At 40.1% G+C, this 25189-nt stretch overlaps 1 protein-coding gene across 7 annotated transcripts in view; it reads left to right on the top strand.

The window, feature by feature from the left end:
- Positions 1 to 277: 277 nt before the first annotated feature.
- The window catches only part of RABEP1 (rabaptin, RAB GTPase binding effector protein 1), a 53080-nt gene continuing 28168 nt past the window's right edge, over positions 278 to 25189 (top strand). For 3 of the 7 annotated variants that reach the window (XM_074890224.1, XM_074890223.1, XM_074890221.1), the window contains exons 1-4: positions 278 to 481; positions 19459 to 19587; positions 21775 to 21978; positions 23038 to 23198. In XM_074890224.1, coding sequence (XP_074746325.1) covers positions 448 to 481; positions 19459 to 19587; positions 21775 to 21978; positions 23038 to 23198 — 528 coding nt within the window. In that variant the 5' untranslated portion in view covers positions 278 to 447. Of the gene's footprint in view, positions 482 to 2034; positions 2081 to 7118; positions 7500 to 7631; positions 8767 to 16235; positions 16279 to 19458; positions 19588 to 21774; positions 21979 to 23037; positions 23199 to 25189 lie in introns of those variants that run through there. The other 4 variants (XM_074890227.1, XM_074890225.1, XM_074890226.1 and 1 more) reach the window with 4 other exon arrangements.

The following is a 25189-nucleotide window of genomic DNA, read 5'->3' as shown; positions in this document are numbered from 1 at the left end:
CCGCCGCCGGCCCAGCCCTGCTCGTCACGGGCGGAGGCTTCGGCCCGGCTCCCGCCGGGGCCGGCTCGGCCTCCCCTCTCGGCCCTCGGGTGACAAAGCGCCTCAGCACGGGGCCGGGCGGCAGCAGCCGCCCCGGGGGAGGCCCCTCTGCCCCGCCACGGCGGCGGGTAGCACGGCCCCGGCCCTCCCAGCCCCGGCGGCAGCAGCAGCAGCCGCCGGTCCCGTGGTCTCTCCGTGGGCGCCTGCGCGGCGCTCCTCCTCCTCCTTCTCCTCCTCCTCCTCCTCCTCCCGCCGGCGGCGGCCGCTGTCAGGATGAGGCGGAGGAGGCGGAGGCCCAGGCCGGCAGCTCCCGTCTCTCGTCGGGGCCCCCTGGCGTAGCGGTTCCCGCTCCGACGCCGCGGCCGGAGGCGGAGGAGGCCGCGGCGGCGCCGCCCGCCCGCCGGAGCCATGGCCCAGCCCGGCCCGAGCCCCCCGACGGACGGTAAAGGGGGAGGCGGCCTCGCTCCGTGGAGCTGGGCGGCCGCGGCCTTGCCCAGCCCTGGACTCGCCTGCGGAGCCGCGGGGGGCGGGGGGCAGCGGCCTGGGCGAGGCGGCCTTGCCGGGCCGCGGCGGTGGGTGGTGACGGCGGTGGGAAGGTGGGATCGGCCGGGACCGGGCGAGCGGGCAGCGGCGGGGGCGTGCACGAAGGAGAGACCCGCGGAGAGGCCTGTGGGGCCCAGAGGGAGCCGTGCGCGGACGGTGGCGGGGCGGCGCGGCGGTGGGAGCCGCCGTGTGAGGAGGGGTCGCGCGCGGAGCGCCCAGGGGGGAGCTTGGCTGGGAGAGGGGGGTCGGGGAGGCCTTGCAGGGGGGAAGGGGCAGCGCAGGTGGTTATTAGTCTGTGAATGTGCTTGGTGTGGAGCAAGGGCGGCTCCCCAGCGCGCACAAGGAGGGAGGATCGTGCTTCGGAGGACGCGCTGCTCGCTGCTGCCAGGAAAGGGGCTCTCAGCCTGGGCCTGCGGGGGGATGGGGGAGGCCTCCCTGGCCCGGGAAGGGGGCACGGCGGGAGAGGGGGACAAGGGTGGTGATGCTGGTATCCAGGGAGGCATTTCTCGGCTGGGCAGGACTCCCGTCATCGATTTGGCCACGGCAGGTGAGGTAGGGCTGGATTCGCCGTGTGTGTGCGGCCAAAAGGCACCTCAGGAGGTTGAGGTCGGGATACGTGGTGTGGACAGTTCGTTCCTGTGCTGGAAGAGACAAAGAAAATGACAGCTCTTCTCTCAAGATGGTATTTACCTGTGGAGGAGGAAGCTAAGCTTTCCCTGAAGGTTTTTGTTACAGAAAGATTATTTGTTTCTGGTTTGGGAGAATTTATGGACAAGGAAGTATTTTTTCCCCTTGGAATAGGTTATAGAACTGTGTGTGTATCGGAAAAGCTGTAGGTAATGCTTACCTTGGAAGATGGGATTGGAGAGACAGTGTTTAGTGTATGGGATGCATGGGAGGGGGTGGGAGAGGCTGGTCATAGTGTAGAAATAGGACGACTAGAGAGATGTACAGAATCTTGAAGGATAGGTGCTTACCCAGCCATGGGACTATGCCAGAGCTCTCTTTTTTTAGAGAGCGGATGAGTTTCCCTGGGAAAGCACTCTGTTAGAAAAGGGCAATGATGTATTCTTAATTATGCATATCTAGGGAATTGTGTGCGTTGGCTGGGGTTTTTTTTGGTGGACTTATACGAGAAGGTGCTTATCCTCAGGGATTTCAGTATTTTGGTCCACCTTTTAAAAGTTTTAATGCTGAAGGTGCTTAGATTGTGGGGTTTTTTTCCTACATTAAGGTCAATGATTGCATGCTCATCCTTCTAGAGCACTAAGGGGGAGGTGAATTTACTTGTCATGCTTGTAAGATCAGTGTTGGTGTGGGTAGCTCTTGTGTACTTTCTGGTGAATAACCATTGTTTATTGTTCTTTAGCCTTTTCTTCTGAGAGCTACAGAACAACTTCCAACAAATTTTCTTTTTGGCTCTTGCAGACTATCTGACTGCAGGTGTACGGTGGAACTTTGCATTGTACAAATGTTTGCTGCCTCTTGACCAGGAAAGGTAGTTGTATGTTAGTAGTACATTAGAAGTTCCAAGTTGGATAGATTTTATTTTGTTGTTGTTCTTTAAAAAGAAGACAAAAAGGTACAAGTAAAATTTAGTAATTTGATAGGCTGATGAAGTCTTTCTTGTAGGAGGTATGGATTGCTGTCTTTCTCGTGCTTTCTAGCTGTGGGAAGATGAGGATGCTGTAAATAAGGCACATGGCGGGGGGGAACTGGCTGCAAGTTGGATGGATTCTGCAAGTGGTTGCTGTGTTCTTGCACTAAAGAATTAGAGCTCCTAAAATGGCTCCTCTCTCCCATCTTCCTTTGGCAGTAATAGGACCAGTTTGGGGTTTTTTTTAATCCACTTTGATTACTATACTATTGTTCTCATGTGTGTTGGTTTAATTTTTAAGTAACTTGCCAGAAGTGTTCCTTGAAACTTCTCTTTCTATTTTAATGTGGACAAAATATTGAAGAAATGACTATTTAATATTTTTAGTTGTCTGTACTGAATTTATTGCTTAAAGGAGTAGTGTAAGCTCTGATTTAAGATTACCTGTGACAAAACTGGATTAGTATGTTCCCCTAAGGAAAAATAATGGCTTTTTATAATTACTTATGTTGATTATAAATACCTTATGCATTCTTTATTTGTGCAAGACACATCAACTATGATTATTTTTTTTTGTTGAAAGCAAGTATAAAAGAACTACTATTTCTACTGTAGTAGAAATAACGTGTATGGAACAACATAAGAGGAATATAATACAGAAGGTATATTCTATTCTAATGCCCATACTGAAATGAAAATGGGCCCAAGAAGAGGGGAAGGAATAGCACAAAGAAATAGGAAAAGAATGGACATCAGGTCCTACCATGTTTTTGTACTTTGGATTAGTATAGATGTTAATAACCCTCTGATTCTTTTGTGTGGGGTAATAGAGTTTCCATATGATAACAATCACAGAAAGTCTAAGTGCAGAGTCCTTTGGCTGCTGGTGTAGCTTTGTGCACTGTGCAGTGAACTGTTAGCTAATGATGTCAGCCTGTGTTGCAAGTAGGTGTGTGCCTCTCATTGATCCTGGTCAAGGTGCTTTTCTTTTGAGATTTTAATTAATATATGTGTTGTCTAGATTGTGTGACTGGAACAGTAACGCCTTATTTTTCAAAATATTTTTATTTTTGAAGGTGGTATGCCCTCAGCCTCCCTGGGTTTAATTCAGATCTGGGTGCTTGCCATCTCTGAAAGTAAGGCTACCAGACAAAAGATTTTGGCATAGTTCTTTCCCTATCAGAATGCTCAGGCTTTAGTATTATTCCTCTTCCCATATTTGGAAAATGCTTCAGTGAAGAAACTGCAGTTAAATAAAACACTAATTTTTCAAGACTAAAATTAATTACAATGGTATGCTAATTATTAAACTCTTCTTACTGCACTAGTAAACTTAAACCATTAGTACAGTCAGGCTGACAAATAGCATATCCATTGATATTATTCTGTGATAAAGGAAACTTATTAATGACACAGTCTATCAAATATTTTAATCAGAATTTGCCAGCAGAAGGAATTCATACAGTACTGGAGTAACTTGTTCTTACCCCTGTGCTTAGACCAGTGAAAATGATGTCTCTTTGTGGTCGGAGATTATGCCAGCTCTCAGTGGAGAGAACTGCTCAGCTGGATATAGAAGATCGGAGGACGTTGCCATATTGATTTTAGTGCCACTAGCAGTGCATGAGCTGCATTATTTCCCTGTATATATATATATATAATGGGGGATCCTGACAAGAGATGAGACTCGCTGTCGCTGTACTTTTTGCACTGTCGCCGTTCTTTTCACATATCCCAGAGGCTGAGCACTGCTAGTGGAGGGGTCTGGGATGTCGCTTAGAAAGTTAAATAACAAAACTTAAGCCTTAGATGCTTTTACATTTCTAATTATTTTCCGTATAAGTATTACTTTTAAATGAAATTGAAGTATCTAAAAATGCTATTACTCATCTCAAAAGCTAGGTGTGGTTGGTAGAGGAGTGGTTTTGAGTGCTGAAGTTCAGCTCTGTGTTGTTGATGTAACTGTCGAATGTTAAACTTTTCTCTTGGGGAGTAACTTCAAAATTGTTGGTACTTTCCAAGAACCAAAAAATTTCTTCCCTCCTCGGTTTCATTTTGCTTGGTCCTTGTTTTATTATTATTTATTTTTATTAATATTTACTGTATTATTATTTATTAGTATTAATAATAACGATTATTAAACAAATATATTTTTAATTAAAGCCCATGAACATTCACGCTCTTTTTTTTTTAAGCTGCATGTTTTTCCATGTCAGTTCAGTGGACAAATCTGGGATTTGGCTTCAAAAGCAAAACAGACACCTTAAACGTACATGTTTCCACCTTTTAGAATTTCTAAGGAGGTTTTGATCCACTCAGCAGGTCAGTTTTCTCCAGAGTGGAAATATGCACATTCAAGGTGTCTGTTTTCCTGTTGAAGCCAAGTCCCAAATCTCTCTCTTAATTTTGAAAAATACCGTGACCCTTTTCTTTATAATTTGCTGTTGACTCTCCTGAAGGCACAATGGGTATACTTTAACATGTGGATTGACTCTTGCATTTTGAACGCTGGAAAACAGAAATTCTTTGCCCATTTTTATTGCTTCTTGGCCACTTCCCCATTGTCGCAGAGAAGATGGCCTTACTAAATGTTTTCTTCCTGTTCTGGCCTGATGCCTCAAGATGCTTCTTTGCTTTCCCATAGCCCTTTGTGGGTGGAGCAGATTCCCACTGTGGAACTAGTTTGTGTGCGCTCCCTCGAAAGTCATTGAAGAAGGAATTTTGTCTTAAAAGTTTTAAGAAGCTAAAACAAACAATGTCTCCCAGCATGGGAGTGGACCAAATCCCATAGGCTTCATAACATATGATGGTTGAATGGCAGACTTCCTGGGTTTTCACTCCAGGCATTTTATTAAAAAATACTTCTAAGATGTGAAGTTTTCTATATTACATTTAGGTATTTTATTATATTTGTTATTTTCTTTAAATAAAAGTATGTAGTTTAAAAAAAAAAAAAAAGAAAAAGCATGAGGTTATGGCATTACTCTGACTGAAGTCTTCCAAAGATAAGAACTGATAACATTGATAAGCAGCACTTACTAAGCAGACTTCTAAGCAGTGTCTGACAGCCAGGTTGGAAAAAAAGATGACTAGCTATAAATGCCATTGTATGTGTGTATTTAAGAGGAACATCTTTCATTCCAAAGGTCTAGTGCTTCATAGTCTTTACTTGCAGAATTGTTTTTAGTTTCTGATTTAGTGGTGTCTGAGGTAACAGTCCTAGCCTCTGCAAGTTATTCTATAAATAGGGTAAGCATTGTGTAATTTTAGTCATGGTATAGTCAGTTAAGCATGATGATGAATTATCTATGGAAAAATTGAAATAATTTGATTGACATAGGAAGAACAAGTGAGTAGCATACCCTTAGTTAATATTTCTATGTCTTTCAGAAAAAAGAGCATTGCTTTTTACTGAAATATACCTGGTGCTTGAGAAAACTTCTGGGTTGTCCTGTTGCTTTCTTAGCAGTGCCTATACTACCTTAAGAATGCCAAGCTGCAGCATGACTGCTAATATAATGAGAAATTGCTGTGTTTATTTTATTTTTTTTTCCATTCATGTCTGCTTCTGTCAGCCACAACTCCTGTTGGCATTCAACTGACTTGTGGAGCTTCTTCTCTCCTTCTTGTCCCCATCCTGTGCTTGTCTTCCTTGGCTTACTCTTCCAAATACAACAAAAAGGAAAAATAAAAGCTTTCAAATCACTCTTCACATGTGTTTTCATCTCCCCTGGCAATTTCTGCTTCCACATAGTTAAGCAGCAGCAATGTGGCCTTACTTGACCTTTGGTCACAGATTTTTCCTCTCCGGTCAAACAGCCAGTCATTTGACCTTGTCTTAGGCAACTACTGCTCCTCAGCTAATCCTCCGGTTTCCTCAGTCCTCCTTCCCAGCCATCACTTCATCTTCTTTAAATATTGCTCTCCCTCTCGCAGGCCTTTTGCAACCTCCAGTCTGTGGGTGTCCTGTGTACCTTGCCCTTGTTTTGGCTGCTCCGGTCTTTGCTTGCTCTGCTCTGCAGTTAGCACACCCTCACTCACTCTTCATTTCCTCCATGCCTCCATCCTTCTTCTAGAGAAAATCACATGACCGTTCAAACTTCCTCTGTGAAAAATGTCTTTTCTTTTCCAAACAGCATTGCTCCCTAGCAGTGCTGGATCTTAGCTTGTTTGCTGGTTTTTTAATACCTTTTTCCTTACTTAAGATCTCTCCAGTTTCATTTACTAAGAAGGGAAGATCTTGTGCTTTACTCTTGGTATAGAGCAAGTACTCGTCTGCTTTTCAACCCTGCCTTATACATGCTCACATTCTGAGTGTATTCTCAGAACAGGTTATAGTATTTTGTAGGCAATGAACTTCAGTTACTCATTTATCATGAGTTTGGCTGACATCTAATTCTTCAATACCTTGGTATCTTTATTTGTAAACCAAAGCAGTTAAGCACCTCACAGATTGCAAGAATTAATTGCTGGAAATTAATTTATGCTTCTTGGAAAGGTAGAAAAATATAAGAGTTCCATCTTTTGACTATCAGAGCAGTTCTGAAAGTTGGCGTCAGTAGGGAGCAGGGCAGGAAACCCACACTGCTGCAGTTAGCTTGCTTTGTTCTGTGTGCAGTTAAGAGCCCTGTCTTGTCTTGTGTGTCTGGCATTGTTAAGAACTGAAAAATAACTAAGAACTTAAAAAAAAAAACCAAACCAACAACCCGCACACAAAAAGCCCCAAAACAACAAAATCAAACTGACCCAAAACCCCCCAAAAGAGCAGCCAGATTTAGTTACTTAATAAGCAGAAGAGCTTTGCCTTACTGTGGTGAGTCACACTGAGAGAATAAAAAAATTCCACCTGAATTTAAATTTCTTAATATTTATTTTCTTGTTATATTTTGCGGTTTCTGAAAATGTTTTTTAGTAAAAGTATGGAGCAAAATGCAATAACAGATAGAAGTTGTACGTGGCAAAGTGAATGAGAATCAGTAATGGAAAGACAACAGAAGCCTTAACCGCGTGGTGCTCCAGAGGGAACGGCCTGTAGGTGAGAGAAAAGGATTAACTGAGGATCAACCCAAACCAGCTTTGTTAATTATAGCGGTGGTGCCCGTGCCTTTAAGAGAGTGACCTGAATAGACTGTATGGCTTTTATTGCATCTTTTGTCCATACATGTTTTTAACTTACAGATAATTGCAAGAAGACTTGAAATGCTATTTAAATGCCAACAAAAGAGAGAAATCTGCAAAACAAAAGAAGAAAGAGCTCTCTTTCACCGTCTTGTCTAAGTGTTTCCCTGTATAACTGTTTACCCACCACACCCATGCCTTGGTAAGGTAACTTTATGTATTTGCGTGGGTGGTCACCACTGAAATACTTATCAACAGAAGTGATTTTTTGTGTTACATTTTAATCTATGCTACATCAGTGCTGTGCAAAATTATTAGACTAGCCCCATGGTTGGTTACTTTAAAAAAGAAAAAAGATACAGTAACTTGCAAACAGTAAGGTGGGTACAACCACAGTCTATAAAACAATCCTCACATCTGTATTCTCAGTCTCATTGTCTTAATTTACATAGGAAGAAGCACAGATGAGTGCTAGAAGTTATTGCTCAAGCAATAATTATGTTAACCATCCACTATAAATTTTCATGTCTGGTACCCTGTAAGAAAATTGTCTTTCCTAAGGCCTACTGAAGTTCAAATTAGACTCCCATTGACTTCAGACACAGGAATTGGAACATTCATCTTACATTAACAGTAGTCGGTGCCAAAATCACTGTGATATAATTTAGCTGTGGTGTTACTTGGTTTATTTTGATGAAATATGAAGCATAAATTTGGCTCAGTTAGTTCAAATCATCTTATAAGCTGGCATCTTTATGTCATGTGCTACATCTTTTAAATTTTCTTTTAAAGATTGGTTTCAAGTAAGGTTTTCTTAATTGTCAGCTCGCAATGTCTGTCTATATCTTCTTCCTTGTGCTGTATCTAGAGATGAGTGCTAAATTAACGGGAAAGCAATTAGCCAAACTCCGGATTCTGTGCTTGACTGACGCTTTTAGCTGTGAACATATTATAGCTGTCTGTCTGGTCTTCACAGCTTCTGTTTGAGTTTTAGATGAAACTGGAGATAAAGATGCTGAATCTCTAAGTGGTGTAGAAACTCCTGGTGTTACAAAGGTTACATTTATTTGAGGCACTGAGGCTTACATTTAGCTGATGGTACCCCAGGAGGGGTTGTAATGGCACGTTATAGGGTCTAATCTAACTGCAGTTTTGTACTAGTGTATTTGCTTTCAAGAAAGAGAAGATGGGAGCCTAACCTTATTCTGGAATACAAATGTTTTCTGATATATTTTTATCTACAGCTCTAGGTTTTGTACCAGTCTAAATGCATCTATACTGGAGATGCTCTTTCAGTTGCATTTGTTCAAAACCTGTGTGTATACAAACACTGATGGGAAATCTGAGTTTTGGAATTTGCTTTCTGATACAGATTAAGTTTGTAAGCTTCCCCTGGAGAGTCTGAATGGAAATCAGGATTTGAGGAAGGTCATTTATCACTTACAATGACAGTCATCACGTCTTAAAAAGTAAGTTCTGCTGCATGACTACGCCAATCTCAGTTGCCACAAGGGAGAGTGCAGGACAGAAGGAAGGCCAGGCTATTTCTTTGGGCCAGCAGCGTGCACTTAGGTTTAAACTGGTTGTCAAACCGTACCCATAGGCTGTGGTTTCACAGCAAAACCAGTCTAGAAGGTTGCTGCTGCTGAAAGGAGTGATCCTGCTCTCTTCCTGCTCCCACAGTCGTGCTCCCACCGTTTCATTTGTGCCAGCTCTGTGCATTGGACTCATCAGTGAGCCAGTTCAACTCAGTCACCCAGCTGGGAACTACTCACTGCTGGATTGATGAGTTTAATTGATTTAGTGAAAGACCTGATGAGCATTAGAGCTGACATAAAGGAAGGGGTGGAGACCACACAGTAGTAGTATGAGTGTCCAAGGGTATAGTTCAGACAGTTTAAACCAGTCTACATCCCCACTGTCAGGTCTCTGCCAGTTCTGGTATGTGCTCAGCCAAGTGATAAGTGTGATCAGGGACCTGGTTTGGCTGAAAATGGGTTTGACTCACTCCCACCCCCCAACTTTTTGTTGTATCACTTCTCTGATCCTGTCACTGTACAGCCTCAAAGGCTCTTGTAGCGTGGTGGGGATAAAAGGCACATGTGGTCAGGGTGACGTGGGAGTGGTGAGTTACTCTTTGAGATGGTCACCAGTACTTAAGTTGATTTAAAATCATCATAACTGCAGGCTTAGTAAAATCTTTGTGTTCTGTATTGCTTATACACTAGGCATATTTTAAAATTTTTGAAAATTTCATGCTGGAGGAGGATTTTCTTACTTTGTCAACCAAATGAATTCCTGAACAGTTAAAATGTAGCAAAAGATATGAATATATAGAATGATGGCACTGTTTTCTGGCAAGAAATAGATTACAGAGGCTTGGGGGAGTAGCAGTCTGTTGTTCTCAGGGCAACTACTAAATTGCTGTAGAAACCTGACTCCAAATGATAGGAACTGTATCCTGTTCCTTATCAAATAAAGATGTTAATCATCTTTTATTATTTGTCATACTGTATTTATCACCACAGTGTCTCCATAAATACATCTGGCAACAATATTTTCCAAGTCATTTATTAAGATTTATATCCTTTAAGTGGTTACTCTAAGGCACTGTGTTTTCATGCCTGCAACCTGCTTTCCTGACAACTAACACTTTTAAATTACTATTCCTTGAAAGTAAGCCTTCACTTGTTCCCTTTCTCAGTTTATTTCCTGTCTACCAATTTGGGTGGCCAAATATGTAGAAAGGGATAGGGAACCACAGAGGAAAGAAAACTCCCTTTTGTGGTACTTGTTTGCATTCATAAGTTGTGGGTTATATATGAATTACTGCTATTTCTGAAGATTTTCTGGTACCTGTAAAAGCACAGTAGGGCTGTCTGGTAGCTGCACACGTGAAAAGGAGTTTGCATGCTATTATTAATTATGTCAGCTTTTGAAAATGCCCACAAAGATGCTGATTTATTTTAAATGGAAATCTCCTCATACCTGTAGCAATGGTAAACTTAGAGAAGCCATTGCCTATCTAAATTTCACAGTGACTTCTTTTTGGTTTTCTCTGCGTCATTTTCTTGGTCTAGCTATGTGCTTATCTCTGCAATTGAATATTTCATTTTTGTTACCTTCCTATGAATTTTTAAGTGTGTTAGGTCATCATTAATTTGTTCTTTCTGCTTAGGAATTGGAAAGCAGAGTATTTGGGGTGGTGTGTAGCCTGAATGCTCTCAAAGCTACATCTCAGTTGTTGTCCTGCGGCAAATGGCAAGACAGCATGAGATCTCAGACTACTGGTATCTGGGGGAATTTTTGAATTAATGGAATGGTTTTGGTTTATATATTAAATTATTTCATCAAAGAGAACAATGCAGTAGGGTTGTTTTGTTGTTTGGGTGGGTTTTTTTTTCCTGAGAGCTGAGTCATACTTTATTCACTTTTTTTCCCAAAAAAGGACAGCCTTTAATACATATGGAGGCAAAGTGATAAACATATTATAAGGAGTCAAAGAGGATTTTTTTTTTCCCTCCCACTGAAAATGAGTCAGCAATTAAATTATCTTGAAAGAAAATCGGTACTGAGTTTGTTGTCTGGGTTTAGCAAATGTTTACATTTTAAGAAAACGTTTATACTAGTGGTGTTCAGAGTGATAAATTGTGTAAGTGGTCTCCTGTATAGTGAAGTGCCTGTCAGAATCTCTCCCTAAATGTCTGTCAATCTGAAATATTCTTATTTGATCAGAACAGCAGATTTCTGATCATTTACTAAAACAGTCAATATCCTATTTTCATTTTTTTCTTGCAAGACTAGACTGAAAACCTCACTGTCAAGTGTAATTGCCACACGAAGTGAGTTAATCCTGTTCTGGATTTTGTGGTTATATCATACAAATGATGAGATGTGGTAGTATGGAAGAGCTTGGCAGGAGCATTTCTGAGTAAATACGGAGACTCATTTAATATTTTCAGTATTGCTTTGGTCAGGAAGAATTAAGTGACCTGATGTTTTTTGGGGACTTGCTTTAAAATACTGTGGAAGGGGAATAGGTGGCTCTGCTGGAGGTCTTATTACAGGCTGAAGGAGACTCCTCTATGTCTGCTTAAAATCCCTTATGCTGAATGTTTAGCTTAACAGTTAATGAGGTAGGACAGACTGATGAAATAAAAGGAGTGGTGAAAGTGTCTGTGAATGCTGACATGTTTGACAGATGCATTGTTTAAGCTTAGATATATTAAATGCTTGAAAAGCTTTGCCAAGGAGATCAAGTCAGGCTGTGACTGCAGGCTATATAGATCTACCTAGGCTAGCTTTGAGCTGATAGTGGTGTAATCGTAGCAGCAGTGGCACTCAGCACAAGCTGTGAACCCTTTTAGATAATCTGACTAATACTTGGATGCTTAACCTTCACTGAGTTTTGTGCTGCCATCACCATGCTCTTGTTTGCTCAAGCAGTGACTAGTCTGAGTAAATGTATGCAGCCTGTAAATAAACCCTTCATAAACCCAAGAAGTCATTGAGCTTTCTTCCTGCAGTCTTTTTTAAAAATTGATCCACTTCTAAAGAGCAGTTATAAAAATGAAAAATTGTTAAAGCAAGGGGAATAAGATGCAAGCACTGAGAGAGCAGGGAAAATGCTGATGATTGTGATGAGATTGGTAACTCGGTTCTCTCCATTTTGTGTTGCTGTAAATGAATTCAGAGTGTCTGTGTTCACCAGACTGTAGCTTGCTGTTGACTTTTGAAATACTCTGATATGCATTCAAGCTTACCAACACTGTGTTTCTGAAAAGATTCCCTGATGGTAGCAGCAGGATGCAGCCAAAATGCTTTCTATAGAATACTGTCTATTGTGGTCTGGTTGACTTTTCCAACACTGATTCATCCACTGCTCCCTATTTAAGTTATCATTGAATTGATGAAGCATAAAGTGTGGTTGATTCTCTTGAAAAAATGCTAACAAATGGTATTTTCTGCGAATTTTATGAGGGATTGTTCTCCCCACCTGCCAAAACATCAATGGCAGAAATAAAATAGTGTAAAAACTAATGATGGCGAAACCCTTTATGTGTCAAGTTGAAACTTCTGTAGAGAAAATTAAGTATGTGCACAAAGCAGAGAGGTCTGACGGCAATGCTAGTTAAACGGTGAAGGAAAGAACCAGCTACTATGGTAGGGGATGTAGGAAAAGCCAGTCTAAAATAATGGAGGTAGGGGACTGTCCTTGGGAAGAAACAGTGCTTTTAGCAAATTAAAGATAAATTGCTGGAAAAAAATTCAAGCCCGCTTCTGTCAACATGAACGTAAGTGATTAACCGCTTTCCTGTAATACTTGATGTGAGTGAACACTGTTCCATTGCAGTCTAATATAAATAATGTTTAACTAAGCATAAATTTTAAACTAGACTTAAGTTACCTGGGACCAGGATGACTAAATCGTGTGGAAGTGGTGAGGAACATTACTCATCACATGATGTGGGCTTATCAAAACGGGGGGGAAGTCAAGTGTGATTCCCCTTTACAGAATGCAAATGGGGAATGGAGATTTGGATCCCAGAACAGCAACTGCCTGGTTTTGTGTCCAAGAAAGAAGTTGAAGGAGGCAATAACAAAGCAAGGAAGTAGTTAACATGTTGTGAGCACCGTGAAAAGGGAGAAAAAGTGGGAAGCGGAAGTGGAAAAACATGGGGAAGGAGGCACAGTATGTTGGCTTTGTCCATGTAATTATGCATGAAGATGTTTGCTGTATAAACATACTTTGGGGAAGATTTCAGTAAAATGGTTGCACATGAAAGATACAGGACAATATGTTGTATTACTTACAACAAGTACTTAGAACAAGTACTAAGTGACACTTCTAGCAATTGATGTTTGACCTGAACCTGGAAATGCTCTCGTGTTCTTTTGCCTGCTGTACGCTTCTGCATCAGTTTAAACCAGCAACACCAGATGTAGCTTTGGTGCAACACTTCATAGTGAATAGCTGGTGAAACCAGGAACAAGATCTTTAGAGATGATGCACCTGTGAAATGCAGGCAACTCATGTAAAATGCCGTGAAGATGGTCATATCAAAAAGCCATGCAAGTTTTTACAATGTTGTGTCAAACATTAGTTGTTACTGTGTGTGGCTATTCAACTGTGCAGGATTAATTAATCCATTTAAAGGACCCTTGTTTTCTCTTCCCTTTGTTTTTGTCCTCTTGATTGTATTATAGAAGAGAATCTTCTTATTTATTCAAACACCCATTTCTTTAGATTTTAATTTATTTTTCTTTTTTTCTGAGATCCTTAATGTAGCATGTCATACAGTGTTTAACATAAAAAAGGAAAATAAAGAGTAGGAATAGGCACTACTGAGACTACAAATTATAATGGAAAGGTGTGCTTCAGTCATTCAACTACAATGAAAAAATAATATTACTTTTAAACTTTAATAGTATATTGCAAACTTCCACTTGATATTAATATAATATTTATAATGTGGTTAGACGTTTGTAACATACAGTGCTTAGTTGAATGTTTTTGGTCCTGCAATTACTGATTTACTGCAATAAATAAAAAGATATTGTAATAGATATGATGCAGCAAGGCTCAATTGTGCATTGTAAGTGATATCTGCATTTGTCAGCAACACAAAGTTTTTATGTATATAGCATTAAATTTGTACTGGATTGTTTGCCTGTGAATGTTTAGTCAATAGAGAACAAACAGTGGATGTCAAATAACCTTCAACTGTACAATAAACTAGAAATTGTTGGATGAGTGCAATAACGTCTCTTGAAAGCCACGCTGCCCAAAATGGGGAACTGCCTAAGAGTTACTTCTGCAGAACTACTTGTTGGTGGTAATGTTGGCAAGCAATGGCATGTCTTCCATTGCACAGCTGCAGGTTAGAATATTTTTTCTTTTTTTTTTCCTTTCTGTAGCTCAGTTACCATCGTTGCATGCAGTGAAGTACTCTGGGAAGGAGAGGTGTGACAATCCAAAGGGTTTTGTTGCCACTCTGAAAACGAAGGTGGCAAGTGAGAAGTCTGATGTAGTTCTCTGTCCCCAAATAAATCTAGGAAAGTGTATGTTGACCAGTAAGCTTTAGCCATTTGTCCAGGTGAATGAAATGCTGATGCTTCCAAATGCAACTTTGGAAAAAGTAAATAGTCCTATTCTTCCTTTTTTTTTTTTCCTTCGGTTTGGTCTGCTGCTGAATGTGGACCTTACACACAACTGCTGTGCGTAAGGGCAAATTTTGTTCCTTGAAAATAAAGCAACCTTCATGTCAGGAATTATTTCTGTTCAACGTACTTATTAAAAGAACCATAATCTATTCCTTTACATCTGGGTGCCTGTTACAGAACAACTGTATTGGAGTATATTTTAAGAGTGTGGGTGTTTTTGTCTTTGTTTTGTTTTGGTTTTTAAATCAAATTCTGTTTGAAGAAAATAAAGAAAAGCTTTTTGCAGTCTAAATACATGTCCTGGTGGCAGACTTTTAGCTTAAAAATTTATACAGTAATGTAATTGTGGCTTCAATATGATGTTGTGATAGATGAAAATTAGTACTCTTAGGAAATAAGCATGAAGAAAAATGGGCAGCCATATATTTTTATTTTTCCATACTTCTGTCTCAGGCAATTGTGACAGGAAAAGAAAGAGGTGGAAAATGACAGAAGAATGACAGAAGTGATTTTTTTTTTTTTTGTCTTCAAAAAGTTTATTGTATGTATAGCTTTTATTTGTGATCTGTTTTTCAGATTTCAGCTATATAAGACTGACCTCTTGATGTCACGTTTGACACCTTAAATATCAAGTAGAAAGCTTTGTGGCATTAATTTTATAAATAGACCTAGTACTCAAAAATAGTCTTATCGATAATCAGCTTTGTCTGTCGTAGTTCTGGAATGGTCACTATATGTTTGTGTAACTGGAAAGTTTGTCATACATAAAATTTAATCCTTCTGGAAGCTGATCTGTGGAACAGCATTTAAGTAGTCAATAAGAAATGCGTGTTTGTTCCTGTGTTTCCCTTGAATTGAAATTTTGCTGTGTAGTGGGTTAAGAGAAAGTTGTATCTTTTTCACTAGAGTTTCTCTTTGTACTCCAGTAGTTTCATGGTTCTCCTGTAAATTGATGACTCCACTCTGAAATGAATTTTGCTGCCCTTCTTTTAAGTTCTTACACCTGTTTAAGCCACATAAGAGCATACACTGTACTTCGCTATGATGTTACTGTTAAACAGGGAGATGGTGATCCCCACATCTGGCCTGAAGTGTCTCTGCAAAATCTGTGCTGTTCCTTAGAAACAAAGCTAGTAACTTAATTGGCATGTCTAACTGTGCCATTAGTAGTCTATTTGCCCTAATACTCGGGGGAGGGAGGGGGGGAAGTGTTATTTACAGCTAATAAATTGTTGGCCAAAGGGACCTCTTGTTTGCTTGTTTGTTTTTTCAGTTTGGCATGTCAATTTTAATTTAAGTTCTTCTCAATGCTATTTCAGGAGTTAAGAAAATGGGTCTTCAGGGGTTTTGTTTGTTTCTTGATGAGTTAGGGCCCTAATTAGGGAATTAGGTCTTCTACACTACTGCTCTTATGAAATACAGCATGTTCTGTGCCTGTTCTGATCTGGTGTGTAACACTAGATCCTGTTTCAGTTGGGCGTAGCTCCACCAGAACTGACCATCTATCGGGCTTTGTTTACTACATACTTCATTGGTGTCGTTAAACATTGATAGCTGTATTTCTGTGCCTGGAAATAGGAACATAGGGACAGCAACTCTGGCAAGTTAATGACTAATATCACTGCAAAAATGTATGTTTTGGTTTGGGGGGGGGGGGTAAGTTGATAGCCTATTATGGCAAATAAAAAGTTTTCTTTTTCAGCTCTGTTACAGACCTGGGGTGAGTTGGACCTACATTAAGAGCAAGAAGTAAGCTATAAATGACAAAGGCCTAATTGAAAATCTATGAATGAGTCCATTTCCTGCCATTGACTTCAGTGAGTTTCCAGGCAGACTTTAATCAGTGTCCTGTAGCCCGTGGTTACCTGCATCTGGCAGGTTGGATTTGGATTCATGCTTTCGTTCTGGAAAGTGGAGTGTCTGCGTGGCCATCATATAGATCATACCCCCAGAAAAGAAAATAATTTTTTGTAAACTTAATCACTTAGGTAGAAAGGAGGTGGTTGTCATGCTCCATAGAAAATAAACCTTCTGCTTTTACTTTTTATACACATGTGTTTTAGGGTCTTGATGTATGGCATAGCTTATTGTCCTCAAGTTCATGTGGCTGTATCACTGCAGCGTTGTGGATGTGCTGAGGTCTGTCCTGAGCTGTATACATAGCACAGGTGGTAAAAACACTTCAAACTTAGTACCTGAACAGAAGGAACGATGTTAATACACAGTTGCAGTGATGCATGACCTGCAGTTGAGAGCTCAAACTGTTCGGTTTTTTTAATGCCTACAGCTGGCCCTGACAGCTGCCAGAGCTCTGTGGTGGTGGGGGTTGATTATTTATTTATTACTTTTATGCATAACTGCCAGGCTGCAGAGAGGGGGAATACTGTAACAATGTAAATATTTAAATTGCATTTCCTGCTTGGTGACTCTGCCATCCCTCTTTCTGTTTGGGCGGGAGGATTTAAAAAGGCTGAGTCTGGTGTTCCTCCAGGTTGAAGCACTTGCACTTTCTGCTCTTGTGGTGTCCTCTGTCCTTCCATCCTCAGCAGAAGCAGCTCTCACCTCCGGAAGAAATACAACTCGGGTGTTTTGCACAACAGCTTTCTGGAGGGAGCAGTAGCACAGCTGCTGCTGTCTCTCTGCGAAGGAAAGATGGAAGGGGAAACAAGTAAACAAGGAGTGCTTGAGTCCTCTTGGAGGGTGGGGGGGGGGGGTTGACTGATGTCTGCCGTTGATTTGTTAGCTTTCAGAATTAGTAATTGTAGAATTAAAGTTTTATATGGTCTTGGTCTTGTATTGGGAGGTGAGCAATGTCCAGATTCCTCCTTGTTTTGTTTTGAACGTGTGCATGTGGCTTCCAGCCTCCTGGCCGGTTGCTGCAGATGCAGAACTGCCTGGCCAGACCTGTGGGGTTTAGCCACCTGCCCCTAACCACGGTACAGAGCTCACTTTCGACTTTAGTGCCTCTAATAATTTCCTTTCAAGAGCTGAAACTGTGAGATCAAAACCACCTCCTGAGAGCCAAGCTTTTCATTCCTCAGAGGTGTGAAGCAGTGCGGCTGCGCGGGGCCCTGGCCTGGGCCTGCAAGCGAGCTGCTCTCCCTTGGGCTGCGGGAAGCAGCTCTGCTGGCAGCATCCCGTCTCAGAAGTCAGCACGGAGTGGAAATGTAGGCAAACCCTTTCCCTTTGGAAGACTCCAGCAAGAGATCAAAGGCAACTCTTTAGCCTTGGGAAGCGTTTTTGCTACCTGGGCCTGACTCCATGTGTGCTGTTTCTTTCCTGGTTTTGTTCCAGCCGCTTTCCTAACTCACTTGAAGCTTTGCTCTCAGTGTGTCATCTTTGCTACAGGTTCCTTTCATTTTCTGGAGAATACTCCTGTGCAGTTGGCTTTGCACTATACTGGTAGGGGTTGTTGGCCAGAAAAACCGATGCGTTGATATTTAGTGATAAAAAACCAAAATGAGGATTTCAACAAAAAAGCAACATTAAAATATCTTCAGTCCTGTATCTACATATACCTTTTCTTTGATACAGAGTTGAACAGATTAAGTGCTGTATTTTTAACACCATAAGCCCTCATAACCAGCAATCAGTAAAATACACCTGTGCTTTTAAAAGGTCCTTTTGTTTGTGTCTGCTCTTACTCTAAGTCATCTGGTACTAAAAATAAATATAGCTCACCCAGTCTCAATGGCATTGACCATCCAGTGTTTTACCACTCTGAGCTCTAGATCTGATTCTGTCTGGTTGTAAGTCTAAATGTTTGATGCTGAAGTCGTGTAGCCTTTGTATGATGTTTTCACTACTTGCTTTTGGTGGGAAGTGTGTTGGGTGTGATATGTAAACACTTCTGATGGATCGATATTTTATGTATCTAGTCCGTTCTATATAGAGGCTATAACTGAAAAGAGGTGATTCAGCTTTGCACGACAGAGTTGGAACATGTCCATGAAATGCTTTTGTAGAACAGATAGAGAATTGTGTAGAGGAATGTTATTTGCCCGGTGCATTGCAGCATGGAGATAGATTTTGTTCTAGCTCATCTGTCTTTTGTTTCTGTTTCATATTGCAGTGTGAAACTGTCTGGCATCTAAACCAGACCTATACTGCTTGAGGTGCAAAGAATATTGCACATGAAGATCAATATTACAGAGTTGGTGGTTGTGTGGGATCTTTATAGCATCATACCATGGTGTAGTATGGTTTTTTTCAATAACAACCACACTGTAACAACCTTTAGGTGCTTTGTGGAGTTCATACTGTTCCCTCTTTTGTTGTACCACCAGATCAACTGCTAATGTGGTAAATACTGGAAAATAGAGTGATGGATGTGCCCTTGAGGATTTTTTTTACTTGCTGGAAATGAGAGTTTGATCTTATGATCATGTATTTCTCCATAGATTGTGGTCATCTTCTGGCAGACTTCTCTGACTATAGTCTGGTTCACCTTTTTTTGGTGAACGTGCAGAACTGAAGACAGGAAAGATTATGGCACCTAATTTTTAGCTTATGGGTTTTTATGTGCTCTGTTCTTCCATAGTTGTTAGCTGAGCGGCTGCCACTTTTTCTTTGACCTCAACCTTTGAGAACTTGGTGCTTTATTGCTCAGCCTTCACACGCTGTTCCTGTGCCTCGTGACTAAATTGGAAAGAAGCACCAATAGAAATAATTCTGGCACTTTTTCCATTTTTTCCTTCATTGTATATAAAAAATTGTGGTTTTCTTTGGGAGATTGATGGTTTCCTACAGAATTCCCTGCCACATGCACCTCTAGTGCTGTGAAGATGTCTGATTACAATTTGGTGCTACAGTCTAAGAAAACTTATCTTCCTTTGTTGCTTAAAGGATTTTGACTAGTTGTCCTGATGTATCATGGGGCAGCAACTGAGCTAATGAGTAAAGATATTTTAAAAAGAATAAGCCCCAAACCTCAAACTTGCAGAATGGGATGCCTTAACTGTTAGTGACGTACCTTATCTTCTGTTTTATTTTTTAAGTTGCTCTTCTACAACGGGTAGCAGAATTGGAAAAGGTCAATGCAGAATTTCTGCGCACAAAGCAGCAACTTGAGCAAGAATTTAATCAAAAGAGAGCAAAATTTAAGGAGTTATACTTGGCTAAGGAAGGTAAGTTCTCAATTCTCTGAATTACTCTAAAGTTTATTAAATTTCATTTTCAAATAATGCCTGTATGAAGAATAACATTTGTAGGGCCAACTACTACTCCCCATTTGCCCATGCACACCACATGCTTTCTGGTTTGGTTTTTGGGTTGGGTTTTTTTTTGTGGTTAAGAATAATTAGGATTTAAGGGGGTTTTCTACTGGGATAGTCGACTGCATATCCAGCATGGTTAGTAGGATAGGGCAATGTTGTTTTGTCTGATTTGCCAAAAATTGAAAAGTGATGGTAGTCTTTTAAACAGATATAATAAGAATGTAAGAGACAAGGAGAGAGTAAAATTCAGTAGGTGGCTATTTAGCTTCCTAGAATGAATTTTTAGAATTAAATTTAAAAATTTGCCTGCATGGATAGGAGTCAGCAGAGCAACTTGATGTACATGCAGAAACACCACCACTGAGTTTTAATACTAACTTTCTGAAGTTCTGGTGTGCTTGTTCTCTCTGAACAGCAGCTGATCTGGTAAGTGGAAGGACGTACTCTGGATGGTGTGCTGTTTGTACTTTGTGCTAGCTTTTTTATGTAATATTAATTTGTCTTAAATTTCCATCTGAGGTAGAATGTAAGCAGACAACATTATAAAAGCTTTAATACCAGCCAAGGGCATCTATTTCAATAACACTCTTTATAGGAAAATTTGAACCATATGAGCTCAAATATCTGATAAAGAACTGGAAAGTAGAGATGGCTGTTGTTCTGAGAGTCAAATTGATTTATTTCTAATCCTGATGATTTTCCTGTCCTTAACATATGAAAGTAGAGCCAAAAAATAATGCATTAAGACTGCAGCTGCTTGTGTAAGTTTATGAGAGCAGAAATACAACAGGCATAATAAAGATCAGATCATACAAAAGGCCTATTTCTTTGTGTTTCTAGCAGCTGGATGAAAGGAAATGTAAGATACAAGACACTACCGGTGAGATCAGCAATAATTGTCCCTATTCAGAACAGTAAAAGAATAGAAAATAAAAATAAATTGTGACGAGGGATAAAAAAATAACCCAACTTTCACATGTACTGAAGTGAAAAGATACCAGAGGAGAGTACACAAACAATTACTTTTTTCTTTTTTTAATTTTATTTTTTTATTGGCCCCAAAGCTTTTTTCCCCTCCCTGTTTTCCAAGACCCTTTCCTAAGTGTGTGTTGGGACTGTTACAGCCCATCCTTAATACTAAGTAACTAACATCTTAAAACTAAGTAATATAAGTGCTGCAGGATTTTTTTATTTTAAATTAATAAGAGGATTAGTGCTATTTTGAGTACCTGATTAGCACTGGGTTCCATATTCTTTATCAAGGAGTAAGGTGTTGGGCACTGGGATTGATTAAGCTTTTTGGTATTAGGGAAACACATGGCGATAGCTTGGTGTTTGTTGTGTGCTGCCAGATGTTTCTGCTAAAAGTGGTTGCTGTTGAAATAGGCTGTGTGGGCATAAAACTGTATTTTGTGTTAGTGCTGTTGGAATTAATTGTATAATATGTATCTTCCAGAGATTTTTGCTTCAGATTAACTGAAAACTCAGGAAGATAATGTGAAATTAGTTCAATTTCTCTTTACAGGTGCAACAATCAGAGAAGCAGTGGGTGTTCCATTGAATGTATTCCTTATTTTAGTAGAAGCTCAGTTTTAGCTAAGCCATGGTAAAGAGCAAATTAAGCTGCAGAGTTTTCTTCTGTGGGTTCCATGTAGTGGTCTCAAAGTGTTTCTGTTCAGGAAATATCAAGTGTTCTATCCAAACTCAGGACCAAGTTGGTGCCAAAAATGGGAGAAGAACTGTCTTCCTGTCTGTTGTTCTTAACTTTTCCAGATTCATTACCAGAATGAGTTAAATCATAATGAAGCACAGTTCACTTTCATCAGGTACATTGGTCATATGTATCTACAGTGTCTGCTTTGTGACTGCGTTGATGAGAAGGTACTTCTTTAATAAAAGGCTAGGGCAAGCAAAGTCAAGCAATAACGTTCCCTAAAGATACCAGCTAATGTTTGTTCAGTTGTTATGGGTAGATGCTTTAATATCAGTGCTTCCTCCACCCCGTTGTTAGAGCACTGTTCTTTGCCATAGCAACTATGGATACTCTTCAGATTGAATTTATTAATCAAACTAAATGTCAATAACACTTCTTTTCAGAGGACTTGAAAAGACAAAATGCAGTGTTGCAAGCAGCCCAAGATGATCTGGGACAATTGCGGACCCAGCTGATGGAGGCTCATGCTGAAATGGAGAACATCAAAGCTATAGCTACAGTATCTGAGAATACAAAGCAGGAAGCTATCGATGAGGTGAAGAGACAGTGGCAAGAAGAAGTAGCTTCACTACAAGCTATTATGAAAGGTAACAACAACCAGGCAAGCTGCTGCCGCTAAGATCAGACACCTCTTTAATATGTGTTTGGTGACTTGTGCCTGCTCTTGCACAGAATATGGATAGCTGCTTTTCACAGCTTGACAAAACTGGGCTACAGAAGTGATGGATGAAGCATAGTTCCTAAGTTCGTAAAAAGGAGCTTGGTGGTTCTTTTCTGTTAGTATGAAGGTAGAATTTAGAAGGAATCATGGCAATGGGAACTCCCACATATATGCAAAACATTTTTGAGGGACTATGAATGTGATACTTCATTCTTCCATGAAGATAAGTATAATGTATGTAATTTGACAAGTCTGAAAACAGCTTTAGGCTGACAGCATGATTCTCTTCTCCCCTTCTGTGTAAACATAGTTCTGCTGTCAGACAGTTAAGTGTTCCTCCAGTATTATCACATGGACTTTACCCTAGGCTAGGGACTGAACATGTTACTCTGTATCAGTTGTAGGTCATTTTTTTTTCTTGATAGTTCAGAACTATTCCTTGTTTGCTTGTTGCACAGCTTTTGGTGTTTCTGAGACAAACTATGTGCAAGGAGCAAAATGGGGGCAAACTGTTGCCATAACTGGCTGTTTTCTTAAAGGTTCACAAACAAGATCACAGTATCCTGAGCCTCCATCCTGTTGGCTGTAGACAGTCTTTCCATCACCTGATTGTGCTTTTCCCCTGGAGAAGACAAATATTCATGTATATTGAGTACACAAATTTCTGTTTGGATGGTACAAAATGTGTTGCTAAATAGGATGTTAGACCTGTATGTTATTTTGAAATGAGGAGTTACACGGTTTTGGGGGCTTGTTTGTTTTATGTTCTAGTGGTGGTACAAATTGAGATGCAGTTCCTCTGGATCTTTTGCTTCTGTGGTTGGGTTTTGGGGCAAGAGTCAAAGGGAACAGAGAGGGAGAGTTCGCTGTTGTCCTAGTTTTGATCAGTTATGATGATAAATCATTGACTGGTTGGAGATGGAGTTCCTAAAGCTCTGTTTTTTAACTTACATTGAAAATAAGTTTTGAAAATGCTGTTTTATAGAGACTGTTCGTGACTATGAGCTCCAGTATCACCACAGGTTGGAGCAAGAGCGAGCTCAGTGGAATCAATATCGAGAAAATGTGGAACGGGAAATAGCAGAGTTAAGAAGGCGACTGTCTGAAGGTCAAGAGGAAGAAAACCTAGAAAATGAAATGAAAAAGGTACATTGAAATCTAGTTATTCAATTTCTGTTTCAAGATACACTTGTGTTGTTATGCATGAGTTCATTTCTACGGCCTGCTGTAATTCCTCAGAAATACACATAGCCTTGTTCTGCCAACTTTCAGCTCTTTGTTCATGGAAGTCATCATGACCTAATCCTGCATTTAAATCCACAAAGGTATTGTACCTGATTATGTGGATTCAGTAAGAGGATTGCAGCTGAGAAGATGGTAAGGTTTGGCCTTCAGCTTGTAAAAGCAGGAGGCCTCGTAAAGTCTCTTGTCATAATGTCAAATGAACTCAAGTAAAGCCCCCTTTAGATTTTTCTGGATTGACTGCAGATTTATAAAATTTCCTTTACGCTTCTGCACCTTGTCCTTGTTTGAGTTGACACACCTTTATGCCTTTTCTCAGATCTTGTAAACTTCTTTTGAGGTTTTTAATGGGCACTATATCTAAAATGTCTTTCATCTTTCTTTAAGGTAAGCCATGTTTGTGCAACACAGTACTGCTGGCTTCCTAGGAAATACAGAACCTTGCTGTTACAAAACAGGCACTAGCTGATGAAAGATACCTGCCCTGGAAAGATTTTGTTGTTGTTGTTCAAAGATCTGTGGCTTAGAAGAGTTCATAGAAGTAGATTGAGGTGCCTTGTGTTGAGTTTGGATTTATTTTTTTTATTGAGTTTGAAGATTTGGTGTATTTCTCTTTTAGGCAGGAAGGAAATTGAACCTGGCATAATAGATCAATGTTTTGGAATCTTTGTTTATCATATAATAAAAACTTGCATTTCAGTGAATTTGTCTTCTCAGCAGGCTTACAGTAGTCTTCAAGGTATTCTAAGAAAACTTTAATGTAATAAATGATCCTGTATTCAATAAAGGAGTAGGCTAACGTCTGATAATCTTCCACATCACTGCATTTCCTTGTTTCTTCTTGCTGTCAGCAGAAGAAATGCAGTATTGAATATCACAAACATTCCACATAATAAGTATTTTACCTATTTTTACTGTTGTAACAAGCAGTCAGTATTAGTGTTGCAAAACGAAATTATTTTCTGAGACTTACAAAGAGATTTTTGAATATTGCTAGTTGTAGTTGTATAATTGCTGTTTGGTATTCAGTGAGACTGCTCTTCATGTAGTCCTGATTTATAAAGGTAGGAGTCAGACTAAAGCCAATTTGCCAATGTTCTGACTACAGAATTACTGCCACTGGAATTTTAAGACATAAACTGTTTTTAAGAGAAAGTTTTAGTGCTATTAAGAGAAAAAAAGACTTCAGTTGAAGCTGGAAGGAAGGTTCAAAATTGGATCAGTGTGGTGAGTCTCATAGAAACAGCCTAGAAGATGCAGAGTTCATAGTGTAAAAGTCCCAGCAGTGCCTTACCAACAAACTGCTGATAAGAATTTTTGGAAAGTGATCTCTCTTGACTGAGAGAGTCTTTCCAATAACTAAAATCTCAGCACTCTTTTTTTTTTTTTAAACTCTGAATGTTCTGAGTAAGTAACAGTTGGAGTTGCAAGTTGCTCAGTTGACAGAGCAGCTCACCTAAACTTAGCAGCTTCACTATGTGCCATTTAGTCTTTAGTAGTTTAGTATAGCAGCTAAATAGCATTTTCAACTGTACTCTTTTAAAAGGGAAATAAATATCCCTTGTGATCCTAAAGCAAAAGGTGATTGGTTTATTAATCTCTGATTAATATGATCTTGCAAAGCTTTATAGCCTGTAAAGCAGAGGAACATGTACTTTATGTAATAGGAGGGGGAGGGGGAAATCTGGTCTTCAGAGCACAGCTTGAATTAATTGCTGAAACTGCTTTGCATGGGTTTTTTAATCTTCTTTGTCATTAAACCTGTGAGGTTTTTTTTTCCTCAAGGAGACTAAGAATTAGATCAGAATTAGGAAGAGGACATTCAATTTTACCTTAAAACAAATGAGCAAATCCCAAGCCCATAAAAAGCTGTGTTTGGCTAGCAAAATAATGAA

Source organism: Strix uralensis, chromosome 20, assembly GCF_047716275.1.
Source record: "Strix uralensis isolate ZFMK-TIS-50842 chromosome 20, bStrUra1, whole genome shotgun sequence".
Lineage (NCBI taxonomy): Eukaryota > Metazoa > Chordata > Aves > Strigiformes > Strigidae > Strix > Strix uralensis.
The sequence above is the reverse complement of the archived record's forward strand: the minus strand, read 5'-3'. Positions and strand labels throughout refer to the sequence as shown.